The sequence below is a fragment of the Rattus norvegicus genome, chromosome 6 (genome assembly GCF_021556685.1).
Source record: "Rattus norvegicus strain SHRSP/BbbUtx chromosome 6, alternate assembly SHRSP_T2T, whole genome shotgun sequence".
NCBI classification, from domain to species: domain Eukaryota; kingdom Metazoa; phylum Chordata; class Mammalia; order Rodentia; family Muridae; genus Rattus; species Rattus norvegicus.
Window position 1 is genome coordinate 56,609,849 of NC_141539.1, and position 26,013 is coordinate 56,635,861.

Consider the following 26,013-nt stretch of genomic DNA (forward strand, 5'->3'; position numbering starts at 1 on the left):
AGTTAAGAAGAGATGAGCAACCGTTCGGCTTCCTTTAGGACCCAAACATAAGGAGCTTTCCCTCAGCCTTCAAGGTGGGTTTGATTATAAGGACGAAAAACTGCAGAGGAATTGATTTTCTGGTTCACCTAAAGTAACCTACTTTGAGTTAGGCTGGCAGGAAGGTTAGCTGGCAGGAAGAGTGAAGGGATGGAAAGGGGAGAGGGAAAAGAGGCAAAGGAAACAGAAAATGAAAGGGATGGGGAGAGGAGAAAGAGTGGGAGGGGGAAAGGGAAAAAAGAGAGGGGTAGAGGAAGGTAGAGAGGGAGATGGGGAGAGGGGAGGGGGAAGGGGAAGGGGCAGCTGGCTCTGGATGTCACAGGAACTGTACTATATTAGCCAGCGCCCATATCCATACCACCACCACCACCACCCCAACACCCAAAGCCACAGACAGCCTTCAGGTTTTCCTCTCCATCTTCACAACAGCCTTCGACCCAACCACAGAATCTGAATTGGAAGATGTGGATGTTTGTATATATTCTAAAAGGAATTCTAACTGTTTGAGTGTTTCACAGAGTTGGGAAGCAGTAATCACAGAGTCGACTGGTGAATGACTCACACTGGGGAGAACAATCTTGACTCCAGGCTGCAGTGTGTCTCACTCCTACTCATGGTGGGAGTCTTAACTGTGTCGTCTCTGAGTCTTCTCTTCCACGGTATGATTTGCAAAGCCCATGGCTTTTCCGAGTTGAAAACATTCTCAAATAAAACTCAAAGTTTAAATAGCAAAGTGTTTACAGACGGAAAATATAAACAAGACATTGAATACTTTACAGACCGAGATTTTGCAGGCTGTGATTTTAAGATTTTCAAGGATTGTTTCCCTCCTTAACTTAATAGCATCAAATTTTTGTTTTTCATCTTTCTTTTGAATGACATGTGATAACTGAACATAATATTGGTACACCATGTGGCTTTTTGAAACATGTGTACATTGTATAATCATCAAATCAAGTTAATTAGTATGTCTCTCACTTAAAACATTTATCATATCTTCATGAAGAAATAAATACATTAGGAAGACTGGGTTTTATTAGGTATCCCTGACTGGGCTGTCACAAAGATCTGTCTGTCTCTACCTCCAGTCTTGGGATTAAAGATGTATGCCACCGTGCCCAGCAATGAGCCATCTAAAAATCTTCCATTTGTAACTATTTCAAATACATATTTTATTGGTTATAGCTACCTTGTTATGTAATAGAACAATAAGACATAACTTTTCTATTTTATTTCTACAGTGCATCTGTTGACCCATACTCTATCCCTGCCTCCCTGCTTAACTTCTATAAACCACCATTCTATTCTCTACTGTTTTTTTTAGATTCTACATTTGTATCTTTTGTGCCTGGCTTATTTCGCTTAGCTTGATATTGACATGTACACCCATATTATTGCAAATAACAAGAGTTTTTTCTTTCTTGTGGGTGGTGTGTTGACACATTAAAAATGCAGTCATATGTTGGTTGAACGTGAGGTTGATTCCATACCATGGCTATCAGTAGCCCAGGCATCAAGATGCCTCTTTGGCTTTAACACCTTGATGACATATGTCATAGATGGGATCATTTGAAGAGGTGCTAGGGTTTTGCTCTGTGACTTAGGCTGGTTTTGCATGCATCGTCCTCCTGCCTAAATCATCTGACCACTGAGATTTTTACGTGTGCACTATTGAGCTGGACTTTATGCAAACATTAACTCCCTTTTGCCTACAACTACACAAAAAATTATCAATCATCCACAGTATAAAGTACATACTTGAGCTAGACTTTATGCAAATATTAACTCCCTTTTGCCTACAACTACACAAAAAAATTATCAATCACCCACAGAATAAAGTACATTCTTTTTTTCTGATCCAATTGATAAGATATGATTGTCCACCTAGACATACAAAGCCCTGTACACATCCATCCCTTAAGAATATTCATAACAACCTTTAAATGCACAGAGAGGAGTCTTAATATCTGCCTCCATGTTCTCTCCATTGCCTCTCTCTTCTTCAGTCTCTTCCTCTTCTCCAAAACTTTTCTCCTGCCCGTCCTTCCTTCTTGTCTAAGATAAAGTACATTCTTTATCACAAAAAAATTACTTCTTAAAGAATTTCACATTTGAATATTTTAATAGCCTTATTAACTTTGATTGTAAGATTTGACACTGGGAAATCAATAGAGAATTGGAAGAAAATACACTATAATCTGCCAGGATGCCTTTGATAAAATTTTTTAAAAGCACAATGGGATTATTACAGGAAGTAAGCCAAGTTTTACAAGGAAATTTTGTTTTGTATCTCTCTATAGTCTTCTCTAGTAGTCATGAAACAAAGTTCTGGAACCATCCTCACTGTGCTTCAGTGTGCTTTGAATATGAGTCTGAAATATGCTGGAGAGATTTTTTTTCAATTGTGTGAGTTTCAAACGTATCAGTGACCTAGTCCAGGGGCTTCTGGGAGGCTCTGTAGAAATGTCTACTGCTCTCATGGGTCTTAGGAGGTGGCAGTGGGAGAATTACTATTTGGTATAAATTTCTTGGCTTATAAATTAGTCCATGTCTATACCTTTTTTCTACCTCAGTGAGCCCATCAGAAAGTTACCATTTTGGGGAACATGTACTCAGGTTAAGCATTCAACTCTCAATTAAAATGAGAAAGGAGAATTAAAAAGTATCTAGAAGTCATCCCAATGATGCTCACTTGAGGAAACCTTAGTGAAATGCATAAAAGAAAAGACATGTGGGAAGCAAATGAGCATTGAGAAAAAGTCAACTTGTTTAGAGTGTGTGTAAAACTTATTAGAATACAAATTATTAGAACACCCCCTATTTCCCATGCCACCTTGTGTCATTTTTTCCTCCTAACTTAGGCCTCCCAGGATCACTGGTCTTTGGTTAATGCATTTCTTACTCTGATATTTTCTCATAAAATTATCCATTTCTCTGATGGCTTATTGTCATTTCTTCCAGCAAATTAAAATATTTGACATGGAACAATAATCAATCAAAACTGGGTTTTGTAATATATAATATATAGGCATACATTCCTGGTTGTCTGAACAGTCTATATAGCTGTGGTCACTAAATAACTTAAAAATATACATTTTTCTGTTTTACTTATGCAGCATTTACAATTTCTGTCATTAAATGAGCTTTGCAGGTGTGCAAATGCCCTGCTAATCCTGGTGTTTCTGAGAGACTGTTAGTCACATCAACCAATACTTTAGAAGACTGGCAGAATGAAGAAAAAAATTCAAAGCCCTACAATAAATTAGTATGAAGAGTTATATAACAACTGTTACTCTGTTAAGAAATAAGGCCACCTGAAGCTTTGTTTTTTTAAGCCATCAAGGACTGGATTTCTAAGTACAAAAGCAGCTATGACCATGCTTGAACCCTTGGTTTTATTTTCTTTATATGGGGCGGGGAAAAGGAGCCTAATCTGTACCTCTTGCTGTATGAAATAACAGTATCTTGAGGAAGTGACTAGGTGGCGTAGCCAGTGAGGAGAGCACGCTGCTTTGCAGAGGACCAGGTTTCAGCTGCCAGTACCCACAACTGTCTTTAACTTCAGTTCCAAGGGATCCAGCATGCTCCTGACTTCAACAGGCACCAGGCACACACACGCATGTGCATTTACACACATCAGGCAACACACTCATGCACATATCCTGAAACTAAGCTAAACTAACTAAGTAATAAATAAAAACTTGCTTTTCAGGTTCGGGATGGGCTCTTTCTTTGAAGGGAGAGTGTGTGAGTGGGGAGGAATAACTTTAGATTTGCTTGCTTGTTCCCACTCCTACCATTAAAGAGTAACCTAATAGCACATCACTACTTCTGCCAGGCATGCTGGCACACGCCTTTAATCCCAGTGCTTGGGAGGTAGAGGCAGGTGGATCTCTGTGAGCATGAGGCTAGTCTGGTCTGTGTGGAGAGTTCCAGAATGGTCAGTACTACATAGGAAGGCCCTGTCTAAAGAAAAACTGGAACCAAAAGTCACCACTTCTAAAACTGTGCTAGTGGCCATACAGAAACAGGGCTTCACATCATCCCATCGAAGCTGTGAATTCGGGATACATAGTGCACCTGACCTTTCTAAAAGTGTAGAGAACCCAACTGTACTCGGGTGTGGATACAGTGGTTAAAACCCATTTAGCATCAAAGAAATGACTGGAAACGTGGCACGTTCTGAGACATAAACGCCACCCTGGTGGTGCTGAGATTTCGACTATTTAAAAGTGATCCAGTATATATTAGTTATGAATGTGCAACAACCAATTCCCTCTGAATTTGGTGACCCTTTGTATAAACAGTTCTTCCCAAAAAAGAGTAGGAACCTTCGCACTGAAGGGCACGTGGGTGTCTTAAACATCCTTTGATGGTTAGCCTGAGAGAACAGTGTTTGTTTTTTTGCTGCATGTGAAAGTTCATTCTCAGTATCAAGTTTATTTTGCCCGCTAACTTTGTTAACCTTTCCAGTTTCTTCAGTATTTGGTGTCCTTTCACAAAGAGCTTGTCAGGACAGAAGAGTCGCATTGGTGTTGAAGGTCAGAGCCATTACTATGTTAACCTGAAGCCTATATCCCAGCTCTTGAGCTCACAATGTGTTTTTGATTACTTTTTAAAGATTGGGAAAAAGTACCAACAAGGCTTCTGCAGCAAAGCGCTGTGCTGCTGTTAGGCACTGCTGACGCTTTTCTCAGTCGAATGCCTCAAACTTGAAACATGGCTAAGAAGACTAAGAAGGATGGATTTTCTTACTCAAAGGAGAGCTTTGATGATGGCACTTTAGTTTAACTAGTTAAGCTTATAAAGAAACGTCAGAGATTTGGCCTGCTCCAAAAATAGTATATTTCTTCTCATCTTTAAACATAATATTTATCTGACAGCGTGGTTAATGCGTGAAACGCTATCCATTCTTATTAAAATCACAGTATAATAATGAAGAGCTAACCTAGAGAGGTTCTCTTGTAAAGATTTTCTTCTAATCCCACAGTCGTAATTCATTTCACTCTAGAGACATTCAAACCATCGCTTAGAAACAGTGTTTACAGACGTCACCGGGGCAACAGCTCTAATCCTTAAGGTAATCGTCCACTGGACTCATCTCTAGTTCTTTCTGCTTGTAAGTCCTTATTGGTTTATTTAGAAAAACAGAAACTAGAAGACTGATATTACTTCCCTCCAGGGTATAGTCTACTCCTTTCAGAGAAAAACACTGTTTTCTGCTCTGCTTCATCTTCTGAAACAAGTGTATAGCATCACATCTTCTCATCTGATATTTCCTGATATAAATAAATAAATAAATAAATAAATAATCTGAGCAGACAGATGGCCAACTATAAGAATGTGATAAGTGAATTCCATTTATCATTTTTTTGAATTTGATATCCAAAGGACACCAGGAAGAGATAAGAAGAGAAAGAGAAGGGACAAGAAGAGGAGGGGGGAACAGATGGGGCCATATATCTGCAAGTATCCCTACCATACTCCAGCTTAAATAAGCCCTGTTGCTTTGGTTCCTATTATCTGACATTGCCACATGGACTATGATTAATATTAAGACAAATATATCATTTCATTATCATTGTCACAGAATGCTACCATTTTACAATGTAAATGTACCATTTTACTAGTGTAAAAACACTAGTCTACCAAGAATGGATTACATATTTTTCAATATGCCAGAGCAAAGGACAAGAAGAGGTACGGATTTGTGAGTTCTTTTTTTTTTTTTTTTTTGGAAATTTTTTTCATGGATGGTTTTTTTTTATTTATTTATTTTTTTTATTATCTTGAGTATTTCTTATATACATTTTGAGTGTTATTCCCTTTCCCGGTTTCCGGACAGACATCCCCCTCCCCCCTCCCCTTCCTTGTGGGTGTTCCCCTCCCAAACCTCCCCCCATTGCCACCCTCCCCGCATAATCTAGTTCACTGGGGGTTCAGTCTTAGCAGGACCCAGGGCTTCCCCTTCCACTGGTGCTCTTACTAGGATATTCATTGCTACCTATGGGGACAGAATCCAGGGTAGGTCCATGTATAGTCTTTAGGTAGTGGCTTAGTCCCTGGAAGCTCTGGTTGCTTGACATTGTTGTACTTTTGGGGTCTCGAGCACCTTCAAGCTCTTCCAGTTCTTTCTCTGATTCCTTCAACGGGGGACCTATTCTCAGTCCAGTGGTTTGCTGCTGGCATTCGCCTCTGTATTTGCTGTATTCTGGCTGTGTCTCTCAGGAGCGATCTACATCCGGCTCCTGTCGGTCTGCACTTCTTTGCTTCATCCATCTTGTCTAATTGGGTGGCTGTATATGTATGGGCCACCTGTGGGGCAGGCTCTGAATGGGTGTTCCTTCAGTCTCTGTTTTAATCTTTGCCTCTCCCTTCCCTGCCAAGGGTATTCTTTTTCCTCATTTAAAGAAGGAGTGAAGCATTCACATTTTGATCATCCGTCTTGAGTTTCCTTTGTTCTAGGCATCTAGGGTAATTCAAGCATTTGGGCTAATAGCCACTTATCAATGAGTGCATACCATGTATGTCTTTCTGTGAGTGGGTTAGCTCACTCAGGATGATATTTTCCAGTTCCAACCATTTGCCTACGAATTTCATAAACTCGTTGTTTTTGATAGCTGAGTAATATTCCATTGTGTAGATGTACCACATTTTCTGTATCCATTCCTCTGTTGAAGGGCATCTGGGTTCTTTCCAGTTTCTGGCTATTATAAATAAGGCTGCGATGAACATAGTGGAGCACGTGTCTCTTTTATATGTTGAGGAATCTTTTGGGTATATGCCCAAGAGAGGTATGGCTGGATCCTCAGGCAGTTCAATGTCCAATTTTCTGAGGAACCTCCAGACTGATTTCCAGAATGGTTTTACCAGTCTGCAATCCCACCAACAATGGAGGAGTGTTCCTCTTTCTCCACATCCTCGCCAGCATCTGCTGTCACCTGAGTTTTTGATCTTAGCCATTCTCACTGGTGTGAGGTGAAATCTCAGGGTTGTTTTGATTTGCATTTCCCTTATGACTAAAGATGTTGAACATTTCTTTAGGTGTTTCTCAGCCATTCGGCATTCCTCAGCTGTGAATTCTTTGTTCAGCTCTGAACCCCATTTTTTAATAGGGTTATTTGTTTCCCTGCGGTCTAACTTCTTGAGTTCTTTGTATATTTTGGATATAAGGCCTCTATCTGTTATAGGATTGGTAAAGATCTTTTCCCAATCTGTTGGTTGTCGTTTTGTCCTAACCACAGTGTCCTTTGCCTTACAGAAGCTTTGCAGTTTTATGAGATCCCATTTGTCGATTCTTGATCTTAGAGCATAAGCCATTGGTGTTTTGTTCAGGAAATTTTTTCCAGTGCCCATGTGTTCCAGATGCTTCCCTAGTTTTTCTTCTATTAGTTTGAGTGTGTCTGGTTTGATGTGGTGGTCCTTGATCCACTTGGACTTAAGCTTTGTACAGGGTGATAAGCATGGATCGATCTGCATTCTTCTACATGTTGCCCTCCAGTTGAACCAGCACCATTTGCTGAAAATGCTATCTTTTTTCCATTGGATGGTTTTGGCTCCTTTGTCAAAAATCAAGTGACCATAGGTGTGTGGGTTCATTTCTGGGTCTTCAATTCTATTCCATTGGTCTATCTGTCTGTCTCTGTACCAATACCATGCAGTTTTTATCACTATTGCTCTGTAATACTGCTTGAGTTCAGGGATAGTGATTCCCCCTGAAGTCCTTTTATTGTTGAGGATAGCTTTAGCTATCCTGGGTTTTTTGTTATTCCAGATGAATTTGCAAATTGTTCTGTCTAACTCTTTGAAGAATTGGATTGGTATTTTGATGGGGATTGCATTGAATCTGTAGATTGCTTTTGGTAAAATGGCCATTTTTACTATATTAATCCTGCCAATCCATGAGCATGGGAGATCTTTCTATCTTCTGAGGTCTTCTTCAATTTCTTTCCTCAGTGTCTTGAAGTTCTTATTGTACAGATCTTTTACTTGCTTGGTTAAAGTCACACCGAGGTACTTTATATTATTTGGGTCTATTATGAAGGGTGTCGTTTCCCTAATTTCTTTCTCGGCTTGTTTCTCTTTTGTATAGAGGAAGGCAACTGATTTATTTGAGTTAATTTTATACCCAGCCACTTTGCTGAAGTTGTTTATCAGCTTTAGCAGTTCTCTGGTGGAACTTTTGGGATCACTTAAATATACTATCATGTCGTCTGCAAATAGTGATATTTTGACCTCTTCTTTTCCGATCTGTATCCCCTTGATCTCCTTTTGTTGTCTGATTGCTCTGGCTAGAACTTCAAGAACTATATTGAATAAGTAGGGAGAGAGTGGGCAGCCTTGTCTAGTCCCTGATTTTAGTGGGATTGCTTCAAGTTTCTCTCCATTTAGTTTAATGTTAGCAACTGGTTTGCTGTATATGGCTTTTACTATGTTTAGGTATGGGCCTTGAATACCTATTCTTTCCGGGACTTTTATCATGAAGGGGTGTTGAATTTTGTCAAATGCTTTCTCAGCATCTAATGAAATGATCATGTGGTTCTGTTCTTTCAGTTTGTTTATATGATGGATCACGTTGATGGTTTTCCTTATATTAAACCATCCCTGCATGCCTGGGATGAAGCCTACTTGATCATGGTGGATGATTGTTTTGATGTGCTCTTGAATTCGGTTTGCCAGAATTTTATTGAGTATTTTTGCGTCGATATTCATAAGGGAAATTGGTCTGAAGTTCTCTTTCTTTGTTGGGTCTTTGTGTGGTTTAGGTATAAGAGTAATTGTGGCTTCATAGAAGGAATTCGGTAGGGCTCCATCTGTTTCAATTTTGTGAAATAGTTTGGATAATTTTGGTATAAGGTCTTCTATGAAGGTTTGATAGAATTCTGCACTAAACCCGTCTGGACCTGGGCTCTTTTTGGTTTGGAGACCTTTAATGACTGCTTCTATTTCTTTAGGAGTTATGGGGTTGTTTAACTGGTTTATCTGTTCCTGATTTAACTTCGATACCTGGTATCTGTCTAGGAAATTGTCCATTTCCTGAAGATTTTCAAGTTTTGTTGAATATAGGTTTTTATAGTAAGATCTGATGATTTTTTGAATTTCCTCTGAATCTGTAGTTATGTCTCCCTTTTCATTTCTGATTTTGTTAATTTGGACACACTCTCTGTGTCCTCTCGTTAGTCTGGCTAAGGGTTTATCTATCTTGTTGATTTTCTCAAAGAACCAACTTTTGGTTCTGTTGATTCTTTCTATGGTCCTTTTTGTTTCTACTTGGTTGATTTCAGCTCTGAGTTTGATTATTTCTTGCCTTCTACTCCTCCTGGGTGTATTTGCTTCTTTTTGTTCTAGAGCTTTTAGGTGTGCTGTCAAGCTGCTGACATATGCTCTTTCCTGTTTCTTTCTGCAGGCACTCAGCGCTATGAGTTTTCCTCTTAGCACAGCTTTCATTGTGTCCCATAAGTTTGGGTATGTTGTACCTTCATTTTCATTAAATTCTAAAAAGTTTTTAATTTCTTTCTTTATTTCTTCCTTGACCAGGTTATCATTTAGTAGAGCATTGTTCAATTTCCACGTATATGTGGGCATTCTTCCCTTATTGTTATTGAAGACCAGTTTTAGGCCGTGGTGGTCCGATAGCACGCATGGGATTATTTCTATCTTTCTGTACCTGTTGAGGCCCGTTTTTTGACCAATTATATGGTCAATTTTGGAGAAAGTACCATGAGGAGCTGAGAAGAAGGTATATCCTTTTGCTTTAGGATAGAATGTTCTATAAATATCCGTTAAGTCCATTTGGCTCATGACTTCTCTTAGTCTGTCTACATCTCTGTTTAATTTCTGTTTCCATGATCTGTCCATTGATGAGAGTGGGGTGTTGAAATCTCCCACTATTATTGTGTGAGGTTCAATGTGTGTTTTGAGCTTTAGTAAGGTTTCTTTTACATATGTAGGTGCCCTTTTATTTGGGGCATAGATATTTAGGATTGAGAGTTCATCTTGGTGGATTTTTCCTTTGATGAATATGAAGTGTCCTTCCTTATCTTTTTTGATGACTTTTAGTTGAAAATTGATTTTATTTGATATTAGAATGGCTACTCCAGCTTGCTTCTTCTGACCATTTGCTTGGAAAATTGTTTTCCAGCCTTTCACTCTGAGGTAATGTCTGTCTTTGTCTCTGAGGTGTGTTTCCTGTAGGCAGCAGAATGCAGGGTCCTCGTTGCGTATCCAGTTTGTTAATCTATGTCTTTTTATTGGGGAGTTGAGGCCATTGATATTGAGAGATATTAAGGAATAGTGATTATTGCTTCCCGTTATATTCATATTTGGAAGTGAGGTTATGTTTGTGTGCTTTCATTCTCTTTGTTTTGTTGCCAAGATGATTAGTTTCTTGCTTCTAGGGTATAGCTTGCCTCCTTATGTTGGGCTTTACCCTTTATTATCCTTTGTAGTGCTGGACTTGTAGAAAGATATTGTGTAAATTTGGTTTTGTCATGGAATATCTTGGTTTCTCCATCTATGTTAATTGAGAGTTTTGCAGGATACAGTAACCTGGGCTGGCATTTGTGTTCTCTTAGGGTCTGTATGACATCTGTCCAGGATCTTCTGGCCTTCATAGTTTCTGGCGAAAAGTCTGGTGTGATTCTGATAGGTCTGCCTTTATATGTTACTTGACCTTTTTCCCTTACTGCTTTTAATATTCTTTCTTTATTTTGTGCGTTTGGTGTTTTGACAATTATGTGACGGGAGGTGTTTCTTTTCTGGTCCAATCTATTTGGAGTTCTGTAGGCTTCTTGTATGCCTATGGGTATCTCTTTTTTTAGGTTAGGGAAGTTTTCTTCTATGATTTTGTTGAAGATATTTACTGGTCCTTTGAGCTGGGAGTCTTCACTCTCTTCTATACCTATTATCCTTAGGTTTGATCTTCTCATTGAGTCCTGGATTTCCTGTATGTTTTGGAACAGTAGCTTTTTCTGCTTTACATTATCTTTGACAGTTGAGTCAATGATTTCTATGGAATCTTCTGCTCCTGAGATTCTCTCTTCCATCTCTTGAATTCTGTTGGTGAAGCTTGTATCTACAGCTCCTTGTCTTTTCTTTTGATTTTCTATGTCCAGGGTTGTTTCCATGTGTTCTTTCTTGATTGCTTCTATTTCCATTTTTAATTCCTTCAACTGTTTGATTGTGTTTTCCTGGAATTCTTTCAGGGATTTTTGCGATTCCTCTCTGTAGGCTTCTACTTGTTCTCTAAGGGAGTTCTTTATGTCTTTCTTGAAGTCCTCCAGCATCATGATCAAATATGATTTTGAAACTAGGTCTTGCTTTTCTGGTGTGTTTGGATATTCCGTGTTTGCTTTGGTGGGAGAATTGGGCTCCGATGATGCCATGTAGTCTTGGTTTCTGTTGCTTGGGTTCCTGCGCTTGCCTCTCGCCATCAGATTATCTCTAGTGTTACTTTGTTCTGCTATTTCTGACAGTGGCTAGACTGTCCTATAACCTGTGTGTCAGGAGTGCTGTAGACCTGTTTTCCTGTTTTCTTTCAGCCAGTTATGGGGACAGAGTGTTCTGCTTTCGGGCGTGTAGTTTTTCCTCTCTACAGGTCTTCAGCTGTTCCTGTGGGCCTGTGTCTTGAGTTCACTAGGCAGGTTTCTTGCAGGGGAAAAGTTGGTCCTACCTGTGGTTCCAAGGCTCAAGTTTGCTCGTGGGGTACTGCCTAAGTCCTCTCCGCTGTGGCAGCAACCAGGAAAATCTGTGCCGCTCCTTCCGGGAGCCTCCGTGCACCATGGTTTCAGATGACGTTTGGTGTTTTCCTCTGGCGCCTGGATGTGCACAGAGTGCAGTCTCTTCTGGTTTCCCAGGCGTGTCCGCCTGTCTGAAGGTTCAACTCTCCCTCCCACGGGATTTGGGTGCAGAGAACTGTTTATCCGGTCTGTTTCCTTCAGGTTCCGGCAGTGTCTCAGACGCAGGGGTCCTGCCGCTCCCGGGCCCTCCCCTATGGGAACCCAGAGGCCTTATACAGTTGCCTCTTGGGCCAGGGATGTGGGCAGGGGTGGGCAGTGTTGGTGGTCTCCTCCGCTCTGCAGCCTCAGGAGTGCCCACCTGATCAGGCGGTGAGGTCTCTCTCCCACGGGGTTTGGGAGCAGAGAGCTGCTGCGGTCCGGGATCCGCCGGTGTGGGACTTCCGGTAAACACAGGAAGTGCCCGGCCTTAGAGGAATTTTGCCTCTGTGTGTCTTGAGTTCACCAGGCAGGTTTCTTGCAGGGGAAAAGATGGTCCTACCTGCAGTTCCAAGGCTCAAGTTTGCTCGTGGGGTACTGCCTAAGTCCTCTCCGCTGTGGCAGCAACCGGGAAGATCTGCGCCGCTCTTTCCAGGAGCCTCCGTGCACCAGGGTTCCAGATGGTGTTTGGTGTTTTCCTCTGGCCGGATTTGTGAGTTCTTTTGTGTCAAAGAAACATTTGGTAACTTAAGAATGAAAGGGACTACAGAATCCTGTAGCATGAGTGAGTTCATTATGACTCTAAAAGTATTTCATTCATTCATTCATTCATTCATTCATTTATTCATTCGTCATGGACATTAGGTGATAGGTATGCAATTTGGTAGTGCATGGTAGACTTTCTTCAAATAACTAAAATATTTGCAACACCAAAAAGTCTCTAGATTGGCCAAGCACAGTGGTAGCGCACACCTTTAATCTCAGCGCTGGGAAGGCAGAAGAAGGTAGAAGATCACTGTGAGTTTGAGGTCAGCCTGGTCTACACAGTTCTTGAGTTCCAAGACAGCCATAATTTCATATTGAGACCTTGCCTTAAAAGAAAAAAAGTCTCTAGATTTTTTCTTTAAATCAGGGATCCTGCAAACAGGTATAATCTACTACTCAGGAGGCAAGGCAGAAGAATGGCCTTATGTTTAAGGCAAAGGCTACAGGGTGAGTTACCAGTTCCAAAACCATGCTTCCTCTGGGGTCTGAATGGGTGCTGAGATGGTAGAGCAATTAAGCACACTGCTACTTTCCAGATGACCCCATTTTAACTCCCAGCACCAACATCATGCAGCTTACAAATGCCTGTAACTCCAATTTCAGGGCACCTTGTGCTCTCTTTTGGCTTCCAAGAGCAGATGCATGCATGTGTACACGTCCTCTGTCACACATATATACATATAATAAAACATTTTAAAAAGTAAACTCCCTTATAAAATGCTTCTAGGTTGTGAAATAATTTGATTCTCCTTCTCAATGTTGTGTTAATTTCTGGAAAGAATGGAAGTTTATATTATTTAAGAACACAAATCCACACAAATTAAGCAAAAACAATTCTGGTCTCTAAGAAATTTACTTTTGAAAGAATTTCCATGAGTGGCAGTGAAAATCAACTTCTGCTTCAGGTTTGCTACAAGCTTTTAAATATTTGCCTTTCCCCACGTGCACTGATTTGATTCCACCCAGGGTTCTAGAGGCTTTTGTGGGCCAACACGCTACCTGTTGTACTAACCACACCTCATGCTAGAGATGTCTAAATCCATTATGCGCTTCTTTTGACAATAATCAAGTTCTTTCAGCTCTGTCTTCTAGAATACTCTGCTGTTCATTAATCTCTCTTGACCATACTTCAGTTCAAATCCTTATTGAAATCAGGTTAAATTACCCAACGCCAATGCAGTAGTATTCTCAGTTTCAGAAAAGTGATCACAGCAAAAAATGGGAGCAAGCTTCACTGAAATCCATTTATCTGTGATGCTGTAATTAGAATCATTGGGAAGTAGTTTAGTTATTGTATTTGTAAAATTTGAGATATATATCATTTTGATTTTAGCATTTGTGTTCACTTGGTAGATTACGTTTAATTACATAAATAAGTCTGTAGTGCATCTTCAATATTTAAGTCTTTAAAAAAATTAGGTTCACAGGTTAGGAAGTGACTCAGTGAATGGGATGGCTTGAGTGAAAATGGCCCCCATAGACTCATGGGAGTGGCTATTGGAGAGGTGTCCTTGTTTGAGTAGGTGTGGCCTGGTTGGAGGAAGTATGTCACAGGTTTTGAGATTTCAGAAGCTTGAGCCAGGCCCAGTGGCTCACTCTCTCTTCCTGCTGCCCGCAGATCCAGATGTAGAATTCTCAGCTCCTTCTCTAGCACCATGTCAGCCTGCATGTTGCCACGCTGCTCACCATGACGATAATGGATGGAACCTCTGAACTGTAAACTAGCCCCGACTAAATGTTTTCTTTATAAGACTTGCTGTGGTCATGGTATCTATCCACAGCAATAAAACTCTAACTAAGATACTGAGTACCAGCACTAGCTTCACCGGCTTCATGACTTGAGTGACATCCCTGGAACAAACATAAAAACAGAACAAAACAAAACAAATGCCAAACAAAATGTGGTGGTATGCCTTTGTAATGCCAGAGCTATGATAGCAAAGTGGGAAACAGATAAGATTGGTCTGGAACTTGCTTATCAGTTGGCCTGAAATGCAAAACAGCAAAAGCAGCAATAAAGGTTGCATCAAGAAGGCAGGATGACAGAATTGACTTCCAAAAGTAGTCCTCTGAGTTCCACACATGTGTGTCTCTATGCTCACATACAAAAAAGGTGGCACATGTATGCCTGTGCTCACCCATTAAATTCAAACACACATGGTCATACGCACATAAAACAAATAGGACTAAAACAATCATAAGCAAGTATGTTCTAGATTTCAATTGTCTTACCTCCAGAGAGGATTTTCAGACCTATTCTTTGACCTTGCTGGTCTCCTAAGCACAAGAATGGCTCTTCATTTATGTTTATACAAACAAAGTTCTTGACCGCATATCCAACCTGGTCTTCTTTGCCTAATTGCCACCCTATATCCTTTAGTCTTATCAAGTTATCAAAATTTTAGCCTCAGGGTTTACTTGTTAACTTCTATAGACTCTAACAGGCTCTCCTAAATTGCTTTTCTCAAGGCAATCAGAAAAACATAACATATAGTCAGGACTTTGTTATATTTTGGACTTTGAGCACCAGCTTTCTTTTGCTTTTTCTGCTTTGACATTTTATACATTTAGGTTCCAACTAACCCTGACTTTAACCTACTCTGCAAACAAGATTCAACTGGCAACATCCGTCCTCAGATACTTTGTTTTTGGAAAGGCAGGATGTGGTTTCTTCAACCTGCCCTTTGGACCTTCTTATTATTATACAAATGCATAAGTAAATTATAAAAATCCACTTATTGAGTCATGTTGGTTCACCATATAAAATCAGCAAAAATGTTACCACAGCTTTTATGTACCACATCCAAAAAGAGAAACTCCTGCCCTACCATGCTATTAGGTAGCCTCAGAGTCAGAGATCCCTCCCCTCTACCTTAACACTGAATGTTCAGTTCCACAATGAGGTCATGTGAATCAAGCCTCAGGCTGCCGCAGAGTGGTTCTCTCACAGAGAAAAAAGTAGCTTTACTCCCATGAGGTGCTGAGAGCCATGTGCAGAAACCTCAGAAGCCGAGACAGCTCAAGATTGGTGGACATTCCAAGCAAGCTACTAATTTGGTATCCCGTTAAACATACTCTACAAAGTTTGGCTAGCTTCTATTTACATAGGAAAGAGGTTGAGAACATTGTATGAAAAATGCAAGAAATACAGTTTTCACTCAAATTCTCTTTTATGATAAATCAACAAAAATAACAAAAAGTCCTCTAGATTTATGAAAATTTTGTGATGACTAGTCCAAGATAGAGTATCCAAACTTTGATGGCAAACTAATTCATGTAGTTATGCAAGAGTCTACTTCAATTGGACTAAGGTTCTGATTGGTGAAATCCACACAGAAGAAAGCCTTTCCTAATTGGGCATCTTATTGAGTCAGTTGAATAGAACAAAAGCTTAATCTTCTCCTGAAAGGAGACAATTTTGCCTGTCCACTGGCTACATAGAGTATCAGTATTTCCTGCCTTGGAAATGGGTATATATCCTCCCTAGGCATCAAGAATTCAATCTAGAACTATAGCATCTATTTTCCTGAAAATGGTGAAAAAATATTAAAACCTAGCATAAACTATAAATAATTTTGAGAGGTAAAAATGTATATTTTAGGAAAGCAAGGATAGAGTACAATATTAGAGTATATACCATTATAAAGCAACATTTAAATAGATTAAAAGAAAAATTATAATTATGAAAATGCTCAAAAAATTCTGCTTAATCCTTGAGGATTTCCTAATTATGTAAATATATTTGTGCATATGTATATGCACACACATGTGTACATACACTGTCACTTGAATCAGCATCAACCTAACATAAAAATACTAAGAAATATTTAGTAATGTCAGGATGAGTAGAAAATTTTTGCTTGTACCATCATCATTTATCATGATATAATTGCTTGTGTGGATATGAAACTGGGAAAGGGAAGTAAGTACCACAGAAATTAGATATAGAAATATTAAAAAGGACTTACCTGATATGATTATATATTATGAATATCTTAGATAATTAAATGAGAATTCTGAAGAATTTAATTCATTGTTAAAGACAATCTGGAATTGATATTCTTCATATTGACATGCATTATATTGAAAGACTCAACTAAAACTAATAGAAATATTCTAAAATCTTTCAAGTTACAGACTCACATAAAATGTGAGATCTATATCAACACAAACTAAAATGTGATACTTGACTTGAAATTTACTACAAAGCCATAGAAACTATAATAGCAGACATAATAGAACTAGGTTAAAAGCTGATACACAGACCAATTCCCAAAATAAGATCATTAATGTTTGAAGAGATGAAAAATCATATTGCTCTGATTTGATTCATGTGTGTATGAATGTATAGATATATTTACCATAATATATCCCATAAATGTATATAAATGTGTCACAATACAAGTTTGAAAATAATATATTTATCTATCAGAACAATAGAAGCAGGTTCCCCTCTAGAGACTATGACCTGCTTAGCCAAAGGTTCTTGGCTGTGATAATGTTGGCGGATATGGGTTATATCTTATGAAATATTCTTTAAATCATAAATTGGATGGTTACTCCCATCATATTCTGGCCACTACTGCACTACTTGGTCTTATCACTCATTACCATAGCTCATGGGGTTCATAGCTGAATAAAACTGATGACTATTGTTTTTCTGAATATATATAATCATATTGTCTTTGGTAATGTATTGAATTCTTCCAAATTCTCATTTAATTATTTAAGATATGCATAATATACAATCATATAAATAATACACACATATATGTAAATTCATATATACATATATGCATACATACACATATATATGTGTGTGCATGTATGTATATTGTATGTATATGTATGTACAATAGTGAGTTTCTACACAACTTTTTTAAAGGGCTTTTAGTATTATTTATCCTTCTTATATTCTCTATTCCTTCCTTCCATCCCCAACCCTATCCTGTCCTATTTCATGATATTCCCCCTTCAATTCTTTTATACTGCCAAATTTTATCTCTCTTCCTTTGAAAACCCATGTCCTAGGTCCACTTACTAATTTTCTAGACTCTATAGGCATTCTAAATGAAACAAACGTATCTGAAGATTCAAAGTTAATATCCACAATAAAAGAGAAAACATGATACTTGTTCTCCTCGATTTGGGCTATCTCATTGAGAATTTTGTTTTTTTTAGCTTGCTCTGTTCACCTGTAAATTCCCTAGTTTTGATTTTCTTAACAGCTGCATAATATTCCATTGTGGAACTGTATCTGATTTCATTATCCACTCAGCATTTTGAGGGACATTTCAAATGTTTGCATCCTATGGCTAATATGAATACAGCAACATTGAACACAGATAAGCAGGCATCTTCAGAGTGGGATGTAGAATCCTTTGTGTTTATCCCAAGAGTGATACAGCTGGATCATGCTTTGAAATAGTAGAGTTTTGGAAAAGTAAAGTAACTTTTTCCTAAAACAAAAACCTTAAAGTTAGCAATTTACTTCTTTGTACTTCTCTGAAACATTAGGAAGATTTTTTTTCTGATTAAACAAGCTAATTTTTAAAACGTATGTGTAAAAATAAAGACAGAAGTAAAATAAAATAGCGTGTTGGTATATCTAGTATCAAACCATGTTCCGAAGCAATAGGAGACAGAAGACTTGGGTACGAGTAATTTTAAACAATAAAATGTCAGGAGATTAACTCAAACTCTTACAAGATTCTATTTTTAGAAGTTACAATTTTATCACTAAAAGAGAAATTGCTCACTTAAGCTGTATTAACTAAAATGGATAGCAACTTAGGATAAAGTATCAAGTAGGTTACTTACCTCATATTTTAAAAAAGGTAATTGAAAATGAGTGAAAGATTTGAACGTGATTAATTGTCCAAAGTAAACACTAGACATAATATTGACAATTTTATAATGTTCAGAGGTAATGTGCTTTTCATGTTTAATCTCAGAAGCTCTTTAACACAATAATGTCACCCTTCGCTTTATGAAGGTGTGCTGTGTTAGCTTTGCTGCTGTGTTAGCTTTGCCTGGACACCAACTTGTCATTCAAGCAAAAGCCAAGAAAAAAAATTTCTGTAGATGCACTGAGGTGCCTGAATTGATTTATAGTAAATACTATCATTCTAAAAGTTATGCATTAGCTTTACTCCGACTACTAGGAAACCAAACAAGCATGGTTGTGATTTTGTGAAAGAAAGAAAGAAAGAAAGAAAGAAAGAAAGAAGGAAAGAAAGAAAGAAAGAAAAGAAGAATCTCAGTAGAAGCTTCTGCCTGTTTCCATGGGACTCCATCACTCTGTGCTGAGCCTTTTCTGATCCTCACAGATGAGGTGCCCCATGCCTGTACACGTGGGTACACACACCTGCCTGTGCCTTTCCTTCCTAACTGGCTTTGTCTAGATTTCCATTTTGCTTAACTGTATCCTGGACTTACTGAAACTAACTACTCATGAATGGATATATCTTGTGAATCATAATGTTGTGTATTCAAATGCGGAGATCAAGTTTCTGAATATTTAGAGTATTGAATACTGAATATCCTTGAAGTGAATGTGACATTGTTAGCTCATGTATTTGTTACACTGTTACCAACACTGTCATACTGCTTCTACTTATAAAAAAAATAGTTTCTTTGAAACTCTGACATGGTGACAACAGTCCCATACAACTGTTTCAATGTCTTTAAGAATAGGAGGGTATTCCATATACATGCTTGTGTGTGTGTGTTAGAGAGAGAGGAAGGGAAAGGGAGGGAGGGAGGATGAGAGAGAGAGAGAGAGAGAGAGAGAGAGAGAGAGAGAGAGAGAGAGAGAGATCATAGTAGGCTAAGACTTTTGTTTATATAGCTAATAGAGCCACTTCCCATGGGCCAAGCATATTCAAACCATCACAATTACTAATTCAATAAACAAGCCCAATGCATTAAAAAGTGTTTCCTAACTACAAAAGACTAAAGTTCTACAGTAGTAAATAATATTCTAGCACTTTCCAAGTGACTTATAAATTTGCCATTTTCTACAAAATTTACAATCACTATAATAAGAGGCTCTATTAGTCGCTATTTTTCTGCCTACACATGGTTTTGTTCCTAATTCTGAATTGTACCTGGTTCTTTGGGTTGGGAAAGGCAGGCAATGAGAAATAGAATAGGGGAGGCAAGGGTAGATTCTCTTGATTTCGCAGTATATTCACTGGGGTTATAAGGTACTCAAGTGATTTAAAAAGTATGAGAAACAGGAAAAAGACAGAAAGATTAATGCATCTCTTTAAAAATCAAATGTGATATCATTTGTGCTGGGTGTGGTGGTTTGGCCCCATAGATTCAACTTTTTGAATGCCTGGCCATGGGGGGTGGCACTGTTAGAAGATGTGCCTTATTGAAATAGGTGTGGCCTGGTTAGAGGAAGTGTGTCAACGTTGGGGTAGGCTTTGAGGTCTCTTTGAAGTCAAATTCTGATCAGTGTATAATTCCATTCTCCCCCTGACTGCCTCCAGATCCAGATCTCCACTACTCCAGCACCATGCCTGCTACATGATGCCATGCTTCCTACCAATAAACCTCTGAAACTGTAAGCCAGCCACAATTCAATGTTTTCCTTTATAAAAGTTGCCATGAACATGGTGTCTCTTCACAGCAATGAAGCACTAAGACACCAGAAACAAAATCATAAAAAACAAGTGTAGAGTTTGGAAGGCTTTAAAGCTTGAACAAATGCTAACATTATTATAGTGTATAGCAAAGTGGAAATGATCACCACTGTGTCTTGGTGTGGAGAAAGGAACCTTGTATGGTGGAACTACTCAAGTGACTCTCCTAGCAGGATGACCAAGTTTGCATGTAGATGTGGCATGCCCTATGTCAGGCAACCTGAGGATTCAAACTCAATTCCATCTATCCGTCCTTCCCCAGCTAGTGTGCAAGCACTTGACCTTTGAATGCTGTACTCCAAGTTACTTTGAATTAAAGAAGCCTCCCAAAGCACTCAGCAGTAGTTGGTGAATATGGAGATAGAGTAGTGTAAACAAAAAGATGTATGCTTGTTCTGGTAATGGAGGTGTTTGTATGCAGAGAGTTCACTCTATAGTTCTCTCCTGCAAGAAAAGATCGCCAAGAGTGGATATTCTGCAAATGCTAGGGGTGGTTGTGAACGGTTGGGCAAAATGGGAACTTGTAAATTTGCAAGCTTAGCTGTTCTGTCCAAGACCCCTTTCAGCAGCTAGATGCAGATAGTAAAGGAGAAGGATAGTTTTTGAAGGAAACCGATAAATTTCAGAGGGTTACATAGGGCGACAAACCCCATCCATGATGCTACATACACATTGCTTTTGGGTAGGAAAGTGGATGCAACAAATGGGATGCTTTCATGCTGTATTGACCTGCTAAGTTCCTTGATTACTGACTCCTTAAATGTCTTCACACTTGCTTGAGATGAATGGCACCGGAAGTTCATAGATCCTGGCAACCACATGCAAAAAGATTGCATTGTAAAATAGTATCCTGTGAGTGTCTTGTGGGTTTGTAAAAGCATCTGAGGAAACAATGAAGGCATCAGCTAAGGAAGTTAAATGAAGTCACTCCACGGTGGGGTGGGAGGAACACTACTTTCAGCAAAGACATGAGGTTTTGGGATCTAAACCCCATTGTCAGTGATGGGTTAACGTTCTGTGGGGTTATTTAGTTCTTAGTTCCAAAGGCTTCTGAAATTGCTGCACTACACGGGCTTTTAGCACTACTGTTTAATGCATGACGATAAGATATAAATCTCTGATACTGAAGACGCTGCTTCTCTGGTTGTAGAACACTAAGGAATCATACTGAGACCGAGATGGAAAGTTCTTTCTGGCTGACTCACAGCTCTAGAAGGTACGTTGCAGGCTGCATGGAGTACCGTTATTGGTATTCCTACTTGGCCACAGACCATACATGGATCAGCACCCTAGACACATTGCCTTATGGGTGTAACTGTGTCAGGAATGTCTTGAGTGCAGCTAACTATTTTGTGATTGAATTTAACGATTACTCCATGGGAGCAATCCAGTGTTTGGTCCTATAGTTTGGGCTGAAATCTGTGGCTGGGGAAGTATAGGCCCTAGCAGGGAACCTTCTCCTATTTGTTAAATGGACTTGATGTGCTTGCCAAGTGTCTTTTTAAGCGGCTGTGTTTATGCCAATAGATTACTGCTGCCATCAGCCACAGAGGAAGCGCATGTTTTATGAAGTGTCATTACTGCAGAGATAAACAACTGGTCAAACTGTTTGGAGTAATTGCCAGTTAATGTGATCTATATTGTTGTCATGGTACTGGCAGACAAATTCCCACCTCTAAATGAGGGAAAGTTCAATATGTCTATATCACTTCTCACATGGTTCTGGGTACATTGCAGAAGAAGTTGAAGGGATGGATTGAGTGTCATGTAGGTATTTTTATATACTGGAGATGATTGTAAAAGAAAAAATCTGCATTTTTTTCCTCCTGGCCATTTAGTTCCCAATAGAAATGGCTCTGAGACTAATAATTTACTATTAAAAGCCTAGACCATAAGCTTTGTTTCATTCCCTGACTAGCTCTTAATTTATTTAAACCATTAAAACTACTCTGTCTCATGTTTGATTAGTTACCTCTCTTCAGTCCAGGCTACATCTCCTGAGGTTCTCCCTTAATTCATCTACCTGCTGGTTCACGTCAGTCTCCTTAGGTCTTCTCTCTCTCTCTCTCTCTCTCTCTCTCTCTCTCTCTCTCTCTCTCCTTTTATTCTCACACTATTTCCCAGAATCCTCTCTTCCTACCAGTGTCTCACCTTCTATTTCCTGCCTCAGCTCATTGGTCTTTGGCTTTTTTATTGACAGGTGATGCTTATAAGAGATTCTGTCTACAGATGATCATTGCCATGTGGAATCAAAGTCATCTGGGCTGCAAGAACGACTTTTCAGTGACATAGCTGAGGATTCTTGAGTAATGTAGCTGGCTTTGTGTCATTCATGATCTTATGAGCAAACTCAATTCATTGGTTCATTAAACCGTTCATTAAACTGGACTCTGAGAGAATCCCTCAGTCTGTGAGTGTCCTCTCTATGGAGAGTGACAGGTGGTTCTTTACATCTCCCTGGAAAAAGTTAACAAGAGAGTGCCTAAACCCTTCTGTATTATATTAAAATCTTACCATCTAACTTGACACTTAAATCAAGTATTGACTTATTTGATTACTCAACACAACCTCCTGCAATGAATTGTCCTTTTGCATATCTTTTGTCCTCCAGGAGACTTCAATGTCAATGAACTACAGGTATATAAGGAAGGCTAAGAGTGGGAGAAACAATCTTCCCTGAAGGAAGGGCAAACAACTGGTTATGCAAAACCAAATGGTCAGCCAGCCCCAAAACATACACACAAAAGTAACAATACATAGACCAATTAGGCTCTGTTGAGAAATTAGAAAAAGAAGAGGAAAACACATATGCAATAGCAACTAAAAATGAGGTCGTGAATTTGAGAGTGAGCAAGAGAAATAAGAGTTCATGGGAGGAAGGAAGAGAAGGGATAATGATGTAAGTATAATCTCAAAACAATTTAAGTTAAAAAAAACCTTTCACTGCTTAGTGAAGAATAGAATGGTAGAGAGTCTTGCTCCTGTGTTAGCCAACACAACTTATACCTAGTGGCATTAACTGTGATTAAAGCCTTGTGCCACCTAAATTGATTTCTATCGACATACATATACCTCTATAGAAATGGTTCTATTCTTGTACCTTCCAGTGCAAGCCTGGGTGCTTGGTACTCATCTGTCCTATAGGCAGAAGGCAAAAGAGGCCTGTTCAAGTATTTATTAATATATATGCCTGCTCAAATTCTTCATGCTGATTGTTCTAGATTATTTTACATTTAAGTTATTTTACAATTTTTATTTGTTTTTTTTTATGTGCATTGGTGTTTTGCCTGCATGTAGGTTTGTATGAGGGTGCCAGGTCCCTTGGAACAGGAGTTACAGACAGTTGTCAGCTGACATATGGGTTCAGGGAACCAAACCTGCGTCCTTGATGCTATTAACCACTGAGCATCTCTCTAGCCCTTATTTTACATTTTTATATTTAATTTTTATTAAATATGCACCCGTGATGCCTGTGGTGGTGAGCAGGCACCCGAGAGTATTGTATTCCTAGATGGTTGTGAGCCACCATGTGGCCACTGAGAATTTAACCCCAGTCCTCTGAAAGAACAACTTGGTGGCCGAGCCACATCTTCAGCCCCAACGGAAGGTTAACTGTTCATTACTTGATCATTATAATTTGACACAAGCATTCATTTTCCAAAACCACCACTCAGCCTTCTGCACTAATTACAAAGGCTCCTACTTGTTTCTTACCCATTTCTTAAGAAATCATATGTCTTTTCCAAACTATTCCAAGAAGAAAAGGTGACCTGCTTCTGGGTACTCACACACTCCCTCATGCCTGCGTAGGTAATTGTCACTGATCTGATTATGTTCAGCGGGTTCTTAGACCTGACAGTGTATTTTAATGGATTTGTTAGTAGATATCCCGTTGTGCGCCAGGCACGCTCCAATCATCCTTTGCAAGCATATGTGAAGTGCTGTAAAGCCGGAGCCTTTCTAAGCTTCAGTGGCCTCTTTACTTTCTTCCGATTATATGCACCTTGAGGGCAGTGCTGCCATTTCAGTCCACCACCTGGCTGGTTACTGCACCCCTAATGTGGCAGGTGTTCAATAAATTGCACGGAGTCAGGGTCTGTGCTTGACTGATTAACTTCTTGGCAAGTGAAAAATATTTGATATTCCCCCTGAGTTTACAAATGGTTTATGCACTTCACACAGCGCCATTACTCAGTCAGTCTGGCCTAGTGAGAATGGGACCAACGGCCTCTAAATAAAACAGTAAGGGCCCTGGAAGGAAGGCTGTCTCTGGCTACATGGAATGTTTTCATCTTTATTACTCTATTGTTGTACGCAGAGCACCCTGGAACATGAGTTGTATACTGGAACCTTCCACATCCAGCCTTGCATCTTCTAGTAGACTTTTCTGTGCAGTACTCAGTACAAGTCACGGATTAGAACTGTAGCCTTTCTGACCTGCAATAAAACTCACACATTCTCTTAAACATATACTACTACACAATGAATTTCATTGAAGGAGTAAAATATCAATGTGAATTCTACCTGACTGATTATTCTCAGCTTTGCAGAGCTGTGGATTAAAAGATCAAATAGTGCCAGTCACAGCATGTAACTTCAGGCCTCCATAAATTCTCATCCTGGAAGTCATGTGACAGAATTAGAAGGAGTGGTTTCCTTTGTCAAGACAAGGTGTGTGTTTAAGTTTGGACCCTTCTAGTCAACTTAAATTCTCACACGGAGCAGAATCAGGATCTTACTCCAACATAGAGAATGGCAGGAGAGTGGTGGCTGAAAATGGCACTCACTTCTGGAGAGATCTCTCTGTCTTTGTCTATCCACCTCTGTCTTTGTCTCAGTTTCCCTCTCACTCACTCTCTTACCTCCCTTCTCTCCCTACATTCTAGGTATACCTGTTGAAACCTATGAATTTCCTATTATTTATACCAATATCAATATATACTCAGGTCTAATTTGAATACATTTTGACATGTTAATATATTCATTTTGATTACTAAGTTGATGAGTTAACTTTCTAGATACATGTATTAGTAAGGGTTGTCTAGAGAAACAAAACTTATACAATGAAAAAAATCTCTCTCCAAATGTGGTGTGTGTGTGTGTGTGTGTGTGTGTGTGTGTGTGTGTATGTGTGTGTGTGTATACATGGATTTATTAGAATGACTTACAGGTTATGATCTAGATAATCTAACAATGGCTAACTATGACCAGAAAGTTCAAGAATACAGAAGCTGCTCAGTCTATGAGGCTGGAGGTCTCCGTTGGTCTTCCAGTAGATGCTGGAATCCCAAAGAAATTGTCTTTAATGTCAGTGAGGGAATGTCCTGGCTAGCAAGGCAACAGAAAGCAGGCAAAGCACAAAATCTTCCTCCGTCTTCTATGGCCTGATAAAGGGTTCTAGCAGAAGGTGTGACCCAGCTTAAACATTTGTGTCTTCCCATCTAAATGTGGATTAGAAGAAGATCTTCCTACTTCAATTAAGAAAAAAAATTCCTCACAGGTATGCCTTCAATTTTGAATTCAGTTAATTCCAGATGTAGTGAAGTCGACAACCAATAGTCATCACCATGGGAAGATACCATTTCTAGGAATTGTTTCATTTAGAAAACTTTTTAAAGATGAATTAATTGATTCACTTACTTTATACTCTGACCATAGTTTCTCCTCTCCTCTTCTCCCCCTGCTCCTCCACTTCTTCCTTTGTCTTCAGAAAAGGGGAGGCCTCCCATGGATATTAACCAGATTTGACATATCAAGTTGTAGTAAGACTAGGCACATCTCATATTGAGACTGGACAATGCAGCCCAGTCAGGGAAAAGGATCCCAAAGGCAGGAAATGGAGT

At 39.2% G+C, this 26,013-nt stretch overlaps 1 protein-coding gene across 1 annotated transcript; it reads left to right on the forward strand.

Moving 5' to 3' along the window:
* Nucleotides 1-5,121: 5,121 nt before the first annotated feature.
* LOC134479366 (uncharacterized) lies at nt 5,122-22,553 on the forward strand. Its single transcript, XM_087555152.1, has 5 exons — nt 5,122-5,739; nt 12,298-12,465; nt 20,018-20,091; nt 21,321-21,386; nt 22,371-22,553. Exons 1-5 carry the CDS (start codon nt 5,653-5,655, stop codon nt 22,372-22,374), a joined length of 399 nt encoding a protein of 132 aa, XP_087411278.1. The 5' UTR covers nt 5,122-5,652; the 3' UTR covers nt 22,375-22,553.
* Nucleotides 22,554-26,013: the final 3,460 nt, after the last annotated feature.

Coding starts and splice junctions, on each gene's coding strand:
- LOC134479366 (XM_087555152.1), top strand. CDS start 5,653: ATGTACCATTTTACTAGTGTAAAAACACTAGTCTACCAAGAATGGATT. Junction 12,466..20,017: donor GTTTTCCTCTGGCCGGATTT/GTGAGTTCTTTT, acceptor GACTGCCTCCAG/ATCCAGATCTCCACTACTCC. Junction 20,092..21,320: donor ACCAATAAACCTCTGAAACT/GTAAGCCAGCCA, acceptor CTCTGGTTGTAG/AACACTAAGGAATCATACTG.